Source organism: Leopardus geoffroyi, chromosome C2 (assembly GCF_018350155.1).
Source record: "Leopardus geoffroyi isolate Oge1 chromosome C2, O.geoffroyi_Oge1_pat1.0, whole genome shotgun sequence".
Lineage (NCBI taxonomy): Eukaryota > Metazoa > Chordata > Mammalia > Carnivora > Felidae > Leopardus > Leopardus geoffroyi.
In genome coordinates this window covers 58330628-58348167 of record NC_059333.1, presented here as the reverse complement: position 1 = coordinate 58348167, position 17540 = coordinate 58330628, and the positions used below count along the sequence as shown (strand labels likewise).

At 40.4% G+C, this 17540-nt stretch overlaps 1 protein-coding gene across 8 annotated transcripts in view; it reads right to left on the bottom strand.

Annotated features, from left to right (window-relative positions):
• The window catches only part of CD96 (CD96 molecule), a 95925-nt gene that overhangs the window by 14581 nt on the left and 63804 nt on the right, over positions 1–17540 (bottom strand). For all 8 annotated transcript variants that reach the window (XM_045501945.1, XM_045501946.1, XM_045501948.1 and 5 more), the window contains 2 exons: positions 2035–2103; positions 1435–1515 (listed from right to left, as the gene is read on the bottom strand). In XM_045501945.1, the coding sequence (XP_045357901.1) occupies positions 1435–1515; positions 2035–2103 (150 nt within the window). The remainder of the gene's footprint in view (positions 1–1434; positions 1516–2034; positions 2104–17540) is intronic.

Below are 17540 nucleotides of genomic sequence, written 5' to 3'. Positions count from 1 at the left end.
AGGTGTCTTTTGATGAAAATAATTTTTTAATTTTATTATATTCTAGTTTTTGTATCATTTTTATGGTTCGTGCTTTATGTCTCTTTTTTAAGCCCTTCCTTACCCCAAAGCCAAAAGGAAGTTCACTTTTATTTTACTACATGCTTTAATGTTTTGCTTTTGACATAAAGATGGTATATGCCACGGAGCTTATTTTTCTGTCATGTGCATGGCAGACATATATTTTAATACTTTTTTTCCTTATAAATAATCAATGTTTCTGGATCCATTTGCTAATTGCCTCTTCTTTTCACAGGAATGTGCCACGCCACCTCTGGTTACACCTATTTGTGGATCTCCGGGGGTGCTCTGTCTTCTGAGCACCTTTCACTTCTTGCGCTTGGGCACTGAATTCACAGGTGTCTATTATATTAACATATGTACTAAAAGAAATACATTACACTAAATTAAATCATGCACGGACTAATGGTGAAAGTGTGTCCTGAATTAAGAATTATGCTTAATCCAAATGTGTGCACCTGAAGTTCACAAAAGAGATAAAATCAGTAACTAATGCGACAAAGAGCAATATCACACATGTTCCTTTTTGCTCTTCGATTAATTTCCTAAGGACAAGTTCCCAGCTTTTTGCTCTTCGATTCATCTCCTAAGGACAAGTTCCCAGCAGTGAGATGACTGAGCCAGTGGGTATCAAAGACTTTTAGAGGCTTTAAACATACAACTTAAATGCTTCCCTAAAAGAGACACACACCTTCCCTGTTTGTGCAAAAGGGCCTAGTAGCGAAATCCAGAGTTCTGCACCAGCGGCCCCTGGGGGCTTTGCTGCAGCCACAGCCCGTGCCACTCGCCTACCACACAGATCCTCGTCTTCTACCACTAAGAGGCAGTGCACTTCCTCTTTAGATCCTGTTGCTACCTGCCAAAGCAGCATCAGCACAGGCTGCTGAGAGGCAGCCAGATTCAATGGCCAGCCCCTTTCTGTGCCTCACACTGGGCCCCCTCTTCTCATTGTCGTCAGTGACATCTGTACTCTGGCTACGTCACTCTTTCCTCAGATACCCTCATAGCCTACTCTTTCGTCTCCATTAGGTATGTTTTTACTCAGATGTCACCTTCCTCAGTAAAGCCTTGCAAAACCACCCTATTTAGAACAGCAGCCCACCCTCACTCCTGATTCTCATGGTCTCCCTCCGCTGCTTTATTTATTGCCGATCACTCATCACCGTGTGCCCGTCTCTCTTCCGCTAGAATTTGGAACTTAGCTCCGTTTTGTTCACAGATGTATCCCTGGCAACTAACTGCAGCAGTGCTTTAAACACAGTAGCTGCTTTGTTTAGTGTTTGTTAATATGATTATGAACAGAGCACGTATAATGGTTGTCCATTATAGGTGTCGGATGAATTAATGAGGTCCAGAAGACCCCAAGGGACTCACAGTCACGTGTACAGTTTTTGGTATCTTTCCCGCTCGAGGTCCAGTAGTTGAAGCCTTGGGTAGTCGCATTGGAATTGCTGGCTGAAAGACAAAATTCTCAGAATCCAACCTTTTTTGTACAGCTGTAATTTGACTTTACTTTGATGTACTGAATTTTTAATCTATGTGACTTTGGGGAAATCTGAAATTGAAAATATGCTTTCCTACACGGGAACACAGCTGGCATATTAAGCAAAAGCTCCGTAGTTTATGTTTAATGCCGACTTGTCACTGATTTTCTTTCTTTTTCTGTTCCTGTCACCAACTCAGATCACTGGGAGTACTGTCAAGATTACTTTAATGTTATCTTAAAATTCCATGAGAAATGAGAAGTGCAGTATAATAATTCACCAACCCATATTTTTAAGATTACAGTGATTGTCATATCAATATATAGCCACAATTTAGATTACAATTTGCCACTGAGCAACTCAAAACCAAAATATCAAACATTAAATGAAAATTGTAGCCTTTTGCCCAAACCTCAACATTGTCATAGCTATACTAAAACTTGTGTTTTGTCTCTTTTCAGTCACATAAGGAAAGCTTTGCTGTACTCACTTTGAGGGATGGTATTTGGAGTCGATGTACCCACGTCTCCAAGGGTTGTTGATGATGTAGCTGGATATCCTATTTTGAAAACAAATTTCCCAAAGTGTTAACGTATATACATTCCCATGTTTGACATGCCGCTGTAATTAACAAGGGTGGCACGCAGAGCATGGAATATCAGAATCAGAAAGAACCTTGGTGAATACAGTGCCTACTGCCTTCATTTTATAAACGATGCAACTGAGTCCAAAAGGCATATGCTTGTGGCTACATACCCAATATTCAATATCATTTCTGTGATATTAACTCAGTTCTCCAAGTGTATCACATTCACACTTTCAAAATATGATGTTTCAGTGTCTTTTGTGTGCCAGGCTCCAGTCTACATTCAACAATGAACATGAGGTGCTTGTCCTCACGGAAATTACCTTGTACTGAGTTTTCACGATTGTACATATTTTAATATGCTCAATATGGTTGCATATCTACGTTAGTTCTTAGCTTTCAAAATCATTCCCATGTTTACAGTCTATCATTTCCCATTCTTCCCCTCTCTCTTTTCCTCCCAAAGTGAAAGACGAATTCATATTCATTTGAAAATACCTCAGGGGATGAAGCAAGATAGATTGAAAGTGAAAAGTACCCAATCACACTCCATTTGAAAACATGGTTTATCTCTTGGGAAAACAAATGTTTAATGCATTTATTTTTGTGTATTTCTCCTTTGTTTCAAAAATATATTTAAGGTCGCATACATAAATACTCAATTCAAGAAGACAAAAGAAGTAGATAGAAAGGGAAACTAAAGCCAAGGAAAATATGGTTAGAAAAAGTATGTTAACCTCTGTCTAAACCTGAGTGGGGATGGTACACAAAATGCATTTCTTGATGTCATGTACTCTTAACAGATGTGGATCCCACATTTCATCAGAACTTTCTAGTAACAATGCTAAGAAATAAAGAGTATATGTTCTGCCATTTTTGGCCATCATAACAACAGTCAATTTTCAAAAGAAACACAGCAATTCTTTTTATTATGATTAAAAAATAAATTTCTCACCTGTCTTTTAAAAAAGAATACTGTATACTGTGTATAATATTCTGAAAAATATCCTCATAGTATGGTGGTCAGTATGCTCATTCACCTGTAAGCTTTAGATAGTAATGAATGGTATCCTAGCCTCCCAGGTACCTCAGCTCTGGCAACTCACATGCTTAAATAAAAAACATGGGTGGGGCGCCTGGGTGGCTCAGTCAGTTAAGCGTCCAACTTCGGCTAAGGTCACAGTCTCGCAATCCGTGAGTTCGAGCCCCACGTCGAGCTCTATGCTGCCAGCTCAGAGCCTGGAGCCTGTTTCAGATTCTATGTCTCCCTCTCTCTCTGACCCTCCCCGTTCATGTTCTGTCTCTCTCTGTCTCAAAAATAAATAAACGTTAAAAATTAAAAAAAAAAACATGGGTAATCAAATCCCTAAAAAAAAATACATGTAGGACACATTGATAAATTGGTCTCATGGTTTATGCATCTATAACTAATTTAGAGAAATGATCAACAACAATTGGTTTGCAATCCTGCTAATGAACACCAAAGACACGCTCTGCCCAAGCTCCGTGAATAGTCAGATATGGGGAGATGCGTTAGAGGCTGCTTCAGATGGTGCCATATGAGGAACTAAAATGGGCAACAAGCATCAGGGTGGCAGAAAAAATGTTTTGTATTCAGTGTGTACGAGAATTGGGGATGACATGGAGAGAGAAACACTGCCCTTGTTCCCAGAGTTTAGTGAGAATAAAGGTCAGCGGGGCAGACTATCAGCTGACCACCAAGCCCATTCTTCTCTCTGGTGTGCATGAACTGCATCTCCTAGCTTCCTGTGCGGTCGGTTAGCTATGGCCATGTACTATGTCTTAGCCAATGGGATGTGAATAGGAGTGATGGTTGTCATTTCAAGGCCTGATGTATAAAGCCTCCCATGTAAGATCCTCCATGATCTTCCCTCATGTACTATCAGATATTATGATGCAGGGAGGCATAGAAGCCCACGAATGAAAGGTGATGGAACGGCCAGAAACCTGGGTTCTTGAATGACTGTGTCATTCCAGCTACTGGATCACAGAATGAATTTGAATTTCATTTCTCTCACTGAGATGGCTCTACCTTTGTCCCTATCTGCAGCAATTCCTTCGGTAACCTATTTTAAAATTTTTGTAGTGTGATGTACTTTTAAAGTAACCTCATCTCCTTTTTAAAACAAGGCAAGGAAAAATTGCATAGAAGGATAGAAACGACTAGTCATAAGTAATCTTTGGATACTGTGAAATACTGAGAGATAGGTGTTTCTCCTAATTAATAGAGGAAGAAGAGGTGAAAGCAAAAGGGAGAAAGAAAGAGAAAGAGAAGAAAGACTCTATCCAGTTTTTGAGAAATTCTCAGAAGGACGAAAAGAAGGATCTCTTTACTCTGGGACTCCATTCCTCATGTAGGAGAGAGTGAAACTTTTATTGTTGGTGGCAGTCTATTATCTCACCTCCCACAGACCAGTATCATTCATTCTTCTTCCTTCCTTCCTTCCTTCCTTCTTTCCTTCCTTCCTTCCTTCCTCCCTCCCTTCCTTCCTCCCTCTTTCCCTTCCTCCTTCCTTCCTCCCTCCCTCCCTCCCTCCCTTCCTTCCTCCCTCTTTCCCTTCCTCCTTCCTTCCTCCCTCCCTCCCTTCCTTCCTCCCTCCCTTCCTTCCTTCCTTCCTTCCTCTCTCCCTCCCTTCCTTCCTCCTTTCCTTCTCCCTCCCCTCTCATTCTGAGACCTAACCTCCGCAGAATTCACTGAGTGATTACATAAGTGAAAGCAGAAAGGAATGGTTTTAAAGTGGTGATATGATAACAATGGTGATAATAAGGATGAAGAAAAAGAACTAAGAGGTAATCATCAGAGACCTTTGTATTTATTTGTAGGCAATATTGCTGTTACCTAGAAATCTCAGTCTAATAAGCAACTGCCAATCACATTTTAAAATACCTCTTACTTACAAGCAATGGACACTTTCCCCAGCCAGCGATTGCCCACACTGACCATTAGCTCCACGTGATTTAATTCTGTCAGGAATCAGTGGAATCCTGATGACATGGGATAACTTGACTGAGAATTTCATGTGTATTAAAATGACTGATTAAATTTCTTTCCTGGAGAATCAGAAAGTAATGTGACATAAATCCTAGCTTACTGCAAGTTTACTGCAGGGAAAGGAGAATTCATTCATTCCACTGCATCTACATGTTGTTCTTGGACCACATGAGAGGAGGAACACTGACTGCCCCAGGCTCACATGCCACCTTGATCTTTGTGTCACTGTGTCTCTTGCCTGGCATACATATCAGTGCAGCTTTATGCTTCCTCTCACAGGCCTGCAGAGTTTGTTGAGGGCTGAATGTGTGCCAATAAGCTTCTGGGAACAAAAGGATCAATGACACCCTGTCATATCGCTAAGAACTCCAAGCTCATTTCAGTTTTATTGGTCTCCAGTTGAATTTGGTTTGGGTCTTGGCCTGAGGGTCTGTACCTGGTTGCACAGGTTTATCGAAAGAATGATCCCTTTACCATGAGACCCTGATCCTCATGTGCAAGTCAGAGCTGAAGCCATTTAGAAAACTGTCTAGTACTTTAGGTAAATCAAATCCCTCTCACTCCCCTTGGCTTTACACTATGCTTCAAGGTCCTTTGGCATTACATGACCTGACCTCCAACAGTCTCCACATTGTAATCTCCTGCTACCCCCTTCCTCTGTTCTGTCACTTATTGACCCAGCATTTGGGAGCCTCTATCTTCCAGGCATTGTGCTTGGGACTGGCGGCATTCCTCTGGAGTTAAAGTTCAGAGGATATGGACATCAACCAAAGAATCACAGAAACCAGTCCAAATATGAGGACACGTGAAAGAGGAAACGGCTTATGCAGAGTCTTAGGAAGGCTTCCCTGGGGAATGTAGCAGACTCGAGTGGGAGCAGGGGAGGGGTGGTGGGAGCCTCTAGGCAGAGGACACAGACAGTGCAAAGGCCCCGTAGGCGGTCTCACGCACCGTTAGCAATAGCAACGTGTGGGGCGTGTCTATCAGGGCTGGGCCTTTGTCAGCCCTCAAGGAGGGTTTGTTCTGTGTGATGAACTGAACTGAGTATGAGATTGTGAGCCACTGCTTGTCACAGTGCACACCCATGGCCTCAGCCGCAGAGGACAGTGATCAAACTGTGGCCTACTAGTGGCAGAAACACTGCTTGTTTCTCAGCGTTGTTTTGTTTGGCTGTTTTTGCTTTTAGAAGAAATCTCTTCCTAGGGCCTGGCCTGGAGATCCGTAACTGTAAGAGGACATTATCGGCGGTCTTTTGACATCAAATAGAGCATTTTATTTTATTTTATTTTTCAAATAGAGCATTTTAAAAGAATTCTATTTCTATTCCTCTTAGCCAAGTCTTTAAGATTCATGTTGATCATATATTTCAGCATGTGAATAAAGCAGCTTGTTTTTTTTTTTTTTTTGTCTTTCTGTTTCAAGGTTGTATTTATACTCATAATAGAGCAAAGCCTCTTCAGCACTCAATACTTGGTTCTATATTATGACATACTGTGTAGGCGAGTAATATGCCAAACCCAGTGACAGAGTTGCTTGCTTTGTTTGCTGGTTGCTCATATGTTCTTCAGTTTGAATGCTTATTGTTATTAAACCTTGCAAGTATCCAGAGATACATAATAATAACCCATGTTTCAGGAAAGAAGAAGGGGTTTAGGAGAAAAACACTACTTTGTACAAAATGTCTTGCCTATATTAATTTGAAAACTGCCATGAGGTTAGATGAGAAGTTTCGAAACTTTCCTAGCCCGTTCCTATTTCAACTTAAAAATGTTTTTCCACGGAAATTAAAAATTACCCCTTTATGTTATCACTAGAAATTCACTTAAGTTAGAAGACAGCTCTAGTCAGTTCTGAGTTAAATGGAGGAGACAGAATCATGTTCTTTAAGAGCTAATTCTGGTTGGCTCCTTGTGACATTATGAAACAGAATGGAATCTCTTCATCTGGACTCCTACCATCTTCCTGGTGACTGTCCCTCTCACTGCCGGAGAAGGGAAACAAAGGGAAATGCTGGAGGTCTCATGGAGGGTTAATTTGGGGGAAATGCTGAAATATTTTCCAAACAACTTAAAATTTTAAAGATCATTTAATATGAACTTACTCTGTACCAAATGAGAGAGACAGGTGAGCAGTCACTGATGCAAGGTAAGTCGAGGATACAAGTTAAAATGGTGATTAAAAAAAAAGAAATTGTGATTTGGTCATTGTTTCCTCCTTCAAGGAGATAAAAAATACAAGTAGAGGTCTTGATTTATTTTGAGATGAATTTTCTTTGCTGGACTCTTGTTTTGATCATGGCATGCCTTTCCAGACTGGCTTGTGTGGGTCTAGCTTTATAGTTGCTCTTTATGCATTTACATATTTGATACTCAGAATAACCATATGAACTAGATAATACTAACTCCTGGTTTTTAAGGTGAGGAAACAGTATTTGAGAGGTAAAATGGCCTGTCCAGATTACACAGCTAGTAGTCAGCAGAGATAGGAATTGAACTCAAGCCTGTCTGACACCAGAGACTATATTCATTCCACTCTGGTAGACTTATAAAGTATAGTTGGCCTTGCTGAAGAACCAGGGGGTATCCCTGGAATTCAGTCATGGTCCCCAGCACACAACCTCCCAGGATAACTGACAGTCTGTGTGTCTCTCCCATCATCCTCTCTCAGCCTCCCATTGTAAGACTGCCCTGTCTTCAAGCCCTGACCAGGTGCCATTTTCTTTATAGAGCCTTCTTCCGCTCTCCCTGAAGCCTTTCCTTTGTTAATCTCTTCCTCCTCTGTGCTTGAAAAAAATATCCTTAAGCTCCAGGATATTTACTGAGTTATCAATACTTACAGCCAGGTGTTATCACTGTTCTAGGTGACAGAGATACCTCAGCAGACAAATCAGACTGAAAAAAAAAAGGCCCTTATGGGATTCACTTTCTTGTGGGGACAATTCACAAGCCAAACTAGTGAATTCTACAGGATGCTAAAAAAATTCTGTGGAGAAAAATAAAGCAGGGAAAGGGGACTGGAAGTGAGATAGAGGAGGCTACAGTTTCGAATTAGGTGGTCACGGAAAGCCTCATTGAGAAGATGACATTTGAACAAAGATTGGGAGAAGATGAGAGTGGGAGCCATGTAGATTTGGGGGGAAAGAATTTTCTAGGCAGAGGGAAACAGTAAAAAGGCCTGAGGTGGAAGCAACTCTGGTATGCTGTGGGAACAGTGAGAAGGTCAATTTGGGTGAAGCAAAGTGAGCAAAAAGGAGAGTAGTGGAAATAAAATAAATTGGATATAACATGAAAACTTTCAGGCTAACTTTGTAGATATTTGCTCTTCCTTACCACCCATTTTCTTCCTCCATTAATGTGACCATGATCCTGGTGGGTTTTATTTACGTAAGTATCCATCTCAAGCAGGAGACACAGAATTCTAGGGCTAGATTATTTGTTTTTACTAAAACACACACACACACACACACACACACACACACACACACACACAATTTAGACAAAGATAGAGTGGTTAATTAATCAACCACTCTGTTTCCTACTTTAGGTTCCTACCATGTTCCAAAGGGATTTAAGGGGACAAATAATACAGTGTAACATTTTGAAACTTATGAACCAGGTACTATATTAGGTGTTCTGCATGACTACTACCTTCTGTTGCTTTTAATAATCCACTGAGAAAGGAACTACCCATATTAATGTTCTTCCTTTTCTTCTTTCTCTTGTTTTCCCCTATTTTCTTCAAGCACCCACAACTTTGGCCATGCTTTTAAAGCTCTGTTTATTATTTGCCAATCCATTACACTGTTGCCAAGAACTATAGCTTTCTGTGGATCATCTCCATGGGTAAACCATCACCTTGTCATGGTTGCTTCATTTTCACAAAATTACTTTATCTACTATTTGCTTATTTATTAATCATTTTATTTTTTTTTTTTCATTGTGAGAAGTGTACTCTTTAAACCTCATCACCTATTTCACCCATCCCTCCATCCACCTCCCCTCTGGTAATCATCAATTTGTTCTCTATAGTTAAGAGTCTGTTTCTTGGTTTGCTTCTCTTTGTTTTTCCCTTTGCTTATTTGTTTTGTTTCTTAAATCCACATACGAGTGAGATCATATGGTATTTGTGTTTCTCTGACTGAGTCCTTTTGCTTAGCATTATATTCTCTAGCTCTATCCATGTTGTTGCAAATGGCAAATTTCATTCTTTTTTATGGCTGAATAATATTTCATTATATGTATATATATCACATCTTCTTTATCCATTCATCTATTGAGGGATACTTGGGCTGCTTCCAGAGTTTGGCTATTGTAAATAACACTGTAATAAACATAGGGGTGTATGTATCCCTTTAAATTAGTGTTTTTGTATTTTTTTTTGTTTTTATTAACACACACACACACACACATGCACAATTTAGACAAAGATAAGTTGTGTGTGTGTTTTAATAAATACCCAGTAGTGCGATTCCTGGATCGTAGGGTAGTCCTATTTCAATTTGCAGGGGAACTTCAAGTTTTCCACAATGGCTGCACCAATTTGCACTCCCACCAATAGTGCAAGAGGGTTCCTTTTCCTCTACATCCTCATCAATACTTGTTTCTTGTGTTTTTGATTTTAGCCATTCTGACAGGTATAAGGTGATATCTCATTGTAGTTTTGCTTTATATTTCCCTCATGATGAGTCACATTGAGCATCTTTTTATGTGTCTGCTGGATATCTGAATCTTTGGAGAAATGTCTATCCATGTCTTCTGCTCATTTTTTTAATTGGATTATTTGTTTCTTTGGTATTGAGTTGTATCAGTTCTTTCTATATTTTGGATACTAACTCTTTATAAGATATATCATTTGCAGGGGCGCCTGGGTGGCGCAGTCGGTTAAGCGTCCGACTTCAGCCAGGTCACGATCTCGCGGTCCGTGAGTTCGAGCCCCGCGTCGGGCTCTGGGCTGATGGCTCAGAGCCTGGAGCCTGTTTCTGATTCTGTGTCTCCCTCTCTCTCTGCCCCTCCCCCGTTCATGCTCTGTCTCTCTCTGTCCCAAAAATAAATAAACGTTGAAAAAAAAATTAAGATATATCATTTGCAGATATCTTCTCCCATTTAGTAGGTTTCCTTTTAGTTTTACTGACTGTTTGCTGTGCAGAAGCTTTTTATTTTGATGTAGTACCAATAGTTTATTTTTGCTCTTATTTTCCTTGCCTCAGGTTTTTATTTTATTTTTTAAATAAAAAGTGTATATATTTAAGGTAACAACATGATTTGATATACACATACATAGTGAAATGATTAGTACAGTCAGCTAATTAACATATCACTCCTCACATGGTAACAATTTATTTTTTCGTATGATGAGAGCACCTGAAACTTACTCTGACCAAATTTCCAATATTCAATATAGTATTATAATTATCATGCTGTGTATTAGATCTCCAGACTTATTAATCCTACATAATTCCAACTTTGTACGCTTTGACCAACATCTCCCCATTGTCTCTTCTTCCTTGCCCCAGGAATTACTGTTCTACACTTTGCTTCTGTGTAGTTCACTCTTTTAGACTCTACTTATAAGTGAGATCCTGCAGGGTTTTTTTTCTGTCTTATTTCACTTAGTGTAATGTTGTCCAGGTTCACCCATGTTGTTACAAATGGCAGAATCTCTCTTTTTTTTTTAAGGCTGAATCACACACACACACACACACACACACACACACAATTTCTTTACCCATTCATTTGCCAATGGAAGCTTAGGGTGTTTCTATATCTCTTAGAGGTGACTGGTTTTCTTTTCTTTTCTTTTCTTTTTTTCTTTTCTTTGTGTACATACCCAGAATAGAGATTACTGGATCACATAGTAGTTCTATTTTTTTATTTTTTTGAGGAACCTCAAAAACTGTTTTCCATAATGTTTTTCATATTGTTTTCCATAATGGCTACACCACTTTACATTCCCACCAAGAGTGACGAGAGTTCTCTTTTCTCCATATCCTCACCAACACTTGTTATCTTTTATTATTTTCATCATCATCATTATTATTATTGTTGGTAATAGTCATCCTAACAGGTGGGAGGTGATATCTCATTGTGGCTTTGAGTTGCATTTCTCTAACGACTAGGGATGTTGAGCATCTTTTCATGTACTTGATGGCTATTTGTATGTCTCCTTTGGAAAAATGTCTATTTAGGTCCTTTGCCTATTTTTAATGAGTTGTTTCTTGTTTTGCTATTGAGTTGAATGAGTTCCTTATATATTTCGGATATTAGTCCCTTATCATATATGTGACTTAAAAATATTTTCTCCCAATGTATAGGTTACCTTTACATTTGTTGTTTCCTTTGCTGTACAGAAGTTGTTTAGCGTGATGTAGTATACTTGCTTGTTTTTGCTTTTGTTGCCTAGGCTTTGGTGTCATATCTAAAAAATCAATGTCAAGGCCAATGTCAATGAGGTTTTCTCCTATGTGTTCTTCTAAAAGTTTTATAGCTTCAGGTCTTATGTTTAAGTCTTTTACTTTATTTTGAGGTGATTTTTGTATAGGCTGTAATTCCATTCTTCTGCATATAGACATCCAGTTTTCCAAACACCATTTATTGAAGAGTCTATGCTTTTCTGTTGTGTATTTTTGGCACCCTTGTTAAAAACCGTTGACTATATATGCTTGAGTTTATTTCTGGGCTCTCTATTCTGTTCTGTCAATCTATGTGTCTGTACTTATGCCAGCACCATACTGTTTTGATTACTAAAGGTTTGTAGTATACTGAGAAATCAGGAAGTATGATGTCTCCAATGCTGTTCTCTCTCAAGATTCCTTTGGCTATGTGACGTCTCTTGTGAATATAAATTTTAGGATTGTTTTTCCCTTCCTGTGAAAAAATACCATTGGAATTTCGATAGGGACTATACTGAATCTGTGTATCACTTTGAGTAGCATGGACAATTTAACAATATTAAAATTTCCATTCCAAGGACATCAGATGTCTTTCCATTTGTTTGTGTCTCCTTCAATTCCTTTCATCAGTGTTTCATAGTTTTCACTGTAGAAGTCTTTCACCTCCTTGCTTAAATTTATTCTTAAGTATTTTAGTCTTTTTGATGTTATTATAAATGTGATTGCTTTCTTGACTTCCTTTTTGGATAGATCATCATTGGTCTCACTGAATTTCTTTTAAAAGCTGAATTTTAAGGGGTAATACCGAAGAGAATTTTCAAATGGACCTCTTTGTGCCTTTGTTTTAGATGAGGTTCCAGAGGCTAAGAATGATTTTATAGGGCAAGTCATTGTCACTTCTAAAGCAGAGTTCTGGACCACCTATGAGGGGCATGTGGAGTGTGTTCTGTTAACTATGGTCCATCATCAATCTCAAGACTTCATAGGGGCAGAAGTGCCCCAGGTGAGGATTTTTTAAAAGGTATATTTACTTATTTATTTTGAGAGAGAGAGAGAGTGAGTGAGAGAGAGAGAAAAGTGGTGGAAGAGCAGAGAGAGAGGGAAAGAGAATCCTAAGCAGCCTCTACATACCCAGCACTGAGCCCAACACAGGCAGGGCTGGATCTCAAGACCGACCAGGAGATCATAACCTGAGGTGAAATCAAGAGGCGGACCCTTAACCAACTGAGCCATCTTAGGCGCAGTGAGGATTTTTTTTTAAAGAGAGTTGTCAGGGTGCTACGAGTCAGGTCCCCTCTCACGTGGGTGGTGGGTAAAAGAAGAACCTGCCCCCTTACCTTAGCTCAAGTGAAGTGTGGTTTCAAGAGAACTACTCAGAGCTGTTGGCCTACGTGTCCTGGAGTTTGGGATGAAGAGGACCAGTGCTTGGCTCAGGCTAAAGAGACTACACTGGGAGCCTATGCTTGACTAGTAGTGTTGAGAAGAGAGATATGGTCCTGTTGGAGAAGAGGAGCACTTCCACAAAATAGGAGGCCAAGGTGCATGTTTTCTCAGATAAAACAGAATGCCATGGAAAGAAATCTCACCCAGGAATATCTGGAGGAGCAAACAGCTACCAAGGGGACAGACCTCCAGCAGCTCATGGGCTATAGGAGGATAATAAACAGAAGCCTGGTGGAGAGGCAGGACCTGCATCCTGCATCAAGGGGACAATAGCCACGGGCCAGTCCCAAATTTCTGAGAAATTTGCCAGAGTGCCCCATGAGGTCAAGATGGCAATTTTTTTTCTCCCCACCCACAGGGCACCTACGTCAGATTGCAGTCAGCCTGACAAGGAAGGTCTTTTTCATCTACCTCTCTCTTCTTTTCTGCATGCTATGACCCCTAAAGCGAGGCCCGAACCAGGAGTGGAAGACAGGATTGAGCTGGACAAAGAGACATTTTCTCCACCCTCCACAGACATAAAACACACAACCTCGCATCCCAGGCTTCTGCAGCTGAGGTACACCAACACACAGTGGGCAGAAAGGGAAGAAAGTTCTGGATCAAATTAATTTTTGCAAGTTTTGACATTACATTTGTCAAGGCTTTTTAATTATTGACACAAGTCTGTTCTTGAGTCTGAAAGGGACCAGACAACATTTATTATATGAAAATCACCAAAAAAGCTTTCAGAGTCTAGGGAGAAATTATTCAACAGAGCTCATTTGGACAGGGAATAATGGGGAAAGGAAAAATCTTTTTTTTTTTTTTTTTTTTTGCTAACTTTACCCACTTTAGCTTATTTATTCAACAAAATGTAAAAGTGAAAGTTATTTGTAAGTTCAGGCTGCTGCTGTGATCTGGTTTGTCAAGCTCAAAGGTCCGAGACTTTGCCTTACTTTTTTTTTTGAGAGAAAGAGAGAGAGAGACACAGAGCATGAGCAGGGAGGGGCAGAGAGATGGAGACAGGATCTGAAGCAGGCTCCAAACTTCGAGCTGTCAACACAGAGCCTGATGCAGGACTCAAACTCATCAACGGTGAGATCATGACCTGAGCCGAACTGGAACACTTAGCCGACTGAGCCACCCAGGCACCCCGAGACTTTGCCTTATTTCTATGTAAAACTGAATCTGAAAATATAATTTGTTTTTTTCAGATAGTAACATTTTCACTTGACATTCTATTCTCTTGACATAGCGTCTAGCCACATAGCCACCTAGCCTTTCCTGCAAATGTGTTACTATACTCCATCAATGCACCTGCAGCACAAAGACCCTTTAAACTCATAATGATATTAACTGGAGAACTGCACTTAAAAGAATATAGGCCATCAACTACATCTAAACACAGGTGAGTTGGCTTCATCAAGCCCTAATGTCGGGATCATGTGCATATTGACCTTTACACCAGCATAAAGGAAATACATGGTGTGAAATCTTAATCTCTGCTCAAGACCCTTTGCCCATGGGAGGCAGATTGCTTGGGGAGCGTGTGTTCACTGAATGGCTAAAGCAGTGTGTATTACTGGATTTCTGGTCTAGGAAGGGTTTCTAGGACCCGGTTGGGGGAAATGACAGGAAGCAGGACAGAGCTCATCACACATTGTGTGGAGTGTTTAGAGACACTCAATACTTTATGAAATGAACGGAAGAATAGGTCAACTGATAGTTTTTTTCCCCCAGAGCTACCTTGCTCCCAAGGAGGAAAACTGGATAAACAAATACTCAAAGTAAACTAGTCATCAAGAAGGCTACCCTTGGCTTATGGGGGACGGGTATGGAAAAAAATGAGAAACTCTTTAACAACTTGCAACATGAGCCCCAGGTGCAAGGTGGTTGAGAAGATGCAATGATGAGAATTTCCCAGGATTAAAGGAGAGCGCTGGAGTTTTGTATGAATTCTGTACATATCTCTGGGCAATGAAATTATATTATAATAATGTTGAGAAGGGAAGGATAATGGATGGAAGAGGATTTTTTCTCCAATTTATTTCTGACTGAGGAAATGTTAGCCCCACTTCTGGAGGCTGCATTTCTCAGAAAACACTGATCCAGAGAAGAGAAAGATTAATATAGGCATAACTGTCATGTTGACCTTTTCATATCAGCTATACCAGCTTCACACAGGAATGGATTTATTCAGTGTCTAAAGATATTTATTGAGCACCCATCCTGTACTGTCAGAGGCAGTAGGGCTCAGGCTCTCAAACTTGTCTGGGCTCCAGCACTTTTTCTGGATCTAGGGCTGTTTTTATGACTTCAGTTAAGTTATTTAAACTTTTTGTGCCTCAATAGCTTCATCTGTAAAATGGGGATAATAATAGTGCCTGCAGTATTGTATTGTTGGGCGAATTAAAAGAGATAATACATTTACTAGTTTAAAACGCTGCCAGGCACATCAGGGGCACTCAAATACTAACAGATATTATTAATATTATTGCTTAATACTATAATATAATTGGGGTAGTTGGTTAAAGATTTAGGTAGTTACCAGGCAAAAAACTGGTATGATAGTCTGCTAAAAAGCTTTTATTTATCCCTCATATTTAGGCAAACCAGCCATGCTGGATCTTCTGTTGAAGTACTCTCCATTGCTGCATACGCCCACTCTAGTTCAGATCATGATCACTTTACAACGCTTAGAATCTGCATCATTTGGTCTGCATGCTCTATCCTTGCTTCTACCACTTACCATACACATCACCTCTATTTCACCCATATTTTTCACACGCTCACAAAGCCACGGTGGCTCTTTGTTGGCATTCTGTTCCAGTCCAAATCCTTGGCCCTTAACTGAAGCTCACCGTCACCTGGCACCTCACCTAAGCAAGCTGTGCCCACCCAACGAGCACCGTCAGCACTCACCCTGCTTGTCTTCTCATGCCCGACACTCATTTTATTTTATATCTGTGCTCAGGACGATTGTCTGAAGATCCATCTCTCATCTTTCTTCCACCTGAGTCTATATTTCCTTCCAGCTCCCTGTGCAGACCTCCCTGATTCCACCCTCCGCTGTTCCCAGCACTCCTCTGCGTTGGCAGGCCAGCAAGCTTTCTCCAGAGCCCCTTCTTACTTTAACATCCAACGTCTCGACCTGCGACTGATCTTGTGATCTTCTTGCCCCAGTGATCTACATTTGACAATCTTGTCCGATGGCATATCTTCCGGTGTCATCCCTCAGCCATTCTGACATGCTTTCTCATAAAACAGTAGTTTTGGTGCATCCCCTGGGAAGCTGCTGCCAACAGTCTGTACCTTTCAGTGTCTGATCCCCCACCCGCTAAGGATCAGGTGTGCTTGCCTGGAGAGTTAGACAATGGTTAGAATCATCCTGGACCTGGTATTTTATTTGAAGTGTTTGGGGGTAGAAGGATCTAGACTGTGAGGACCAGCTAAAGCTTGAGAGAAGGCTTAATATCAAAACCAACATCATCAGGTCCAAGAGTCATGTGCAGTCATAAAAAGAGGCAGAGCCAAAAGGCCTGTGGCTCTGTGGACAGTGAAAGAGGATGCTAGGCAAGTGGGTCCTGCTAGATTGTAAGCTCTGTGCAACTGGGTCCCTGCTTGTATTGTTCATCACTGTATCTCAGCACCTCTAAAGTTCCTGGCACCTTGTAGGCACTCAATGTGTATTTGTGGAATGAATGAATGTCTTGAACGAATGCCAGAATTTCTGAGGCCTGTTCTCTTAAGTCACACAACCTGTAGCCAATTCCAAGTCAGAGTTAGAAGGCATAGAGCTCTATTCAGCAGTGGGAGCCCTTGAGTCATGTACTGCCCCACCTGAGATTGGTCAGGTGTCTCTGACTGTTCCATCCCACTGGCTTGTCTCATCTCCCCATTTAGCCTGTCAGCCTCATGTCTTTTCCTAGGACAGTGCTGCCGTTGCAGCTGGGACTCAGAAGACACCATCAGTTCAGGTTGAAATGCGCGGGGCTCCCTGGGTAACTCTTACAGTTGGCTCTGAGTTATAAGGGTCTCCTTCTCTAGTAGAAGAATATTGTTTCCATTACCTTACATTTGTTTAAAAAGTACCTTTTCAATGCAGAAGAAAAAAAAGATACAAACTGGATGTTTGCAGCAAGACATGTAGCTTAATAATTATGACTGAATTATACGGTGCATTCCATCTTAGAATTTGGACTGAAACCATAGCCTTTTGAAGTTGGTTTCCATGACATGTTCCATCCTGCTTCCTTTCTTAAAGAACACAAAGGGTGGATCCTCCCAGCTTCTGAGACATTGTGTGATTTCACAATCACCCTCCAGATTTTCAAGACAAAATTTGGATTTTTCAGTAGTAATTCGGGGTTTATCCTAAGAAAGTAAGTTTTATTTAGCTATAATGAGCCACTGATTTAACATTTTTTTGACATTTCAGACTGAAAATTGTTCCAAACATAATTTATTATTATTATTTTGACAGAGGTCCAGATTTTGTAAAGTGAGAGCTAGCTACTCTTATTATACCTGAGCCTTGATCTAAAATAGGGTTTCTCCAGAAACCCTCTTGCACTGTTGGTGGGA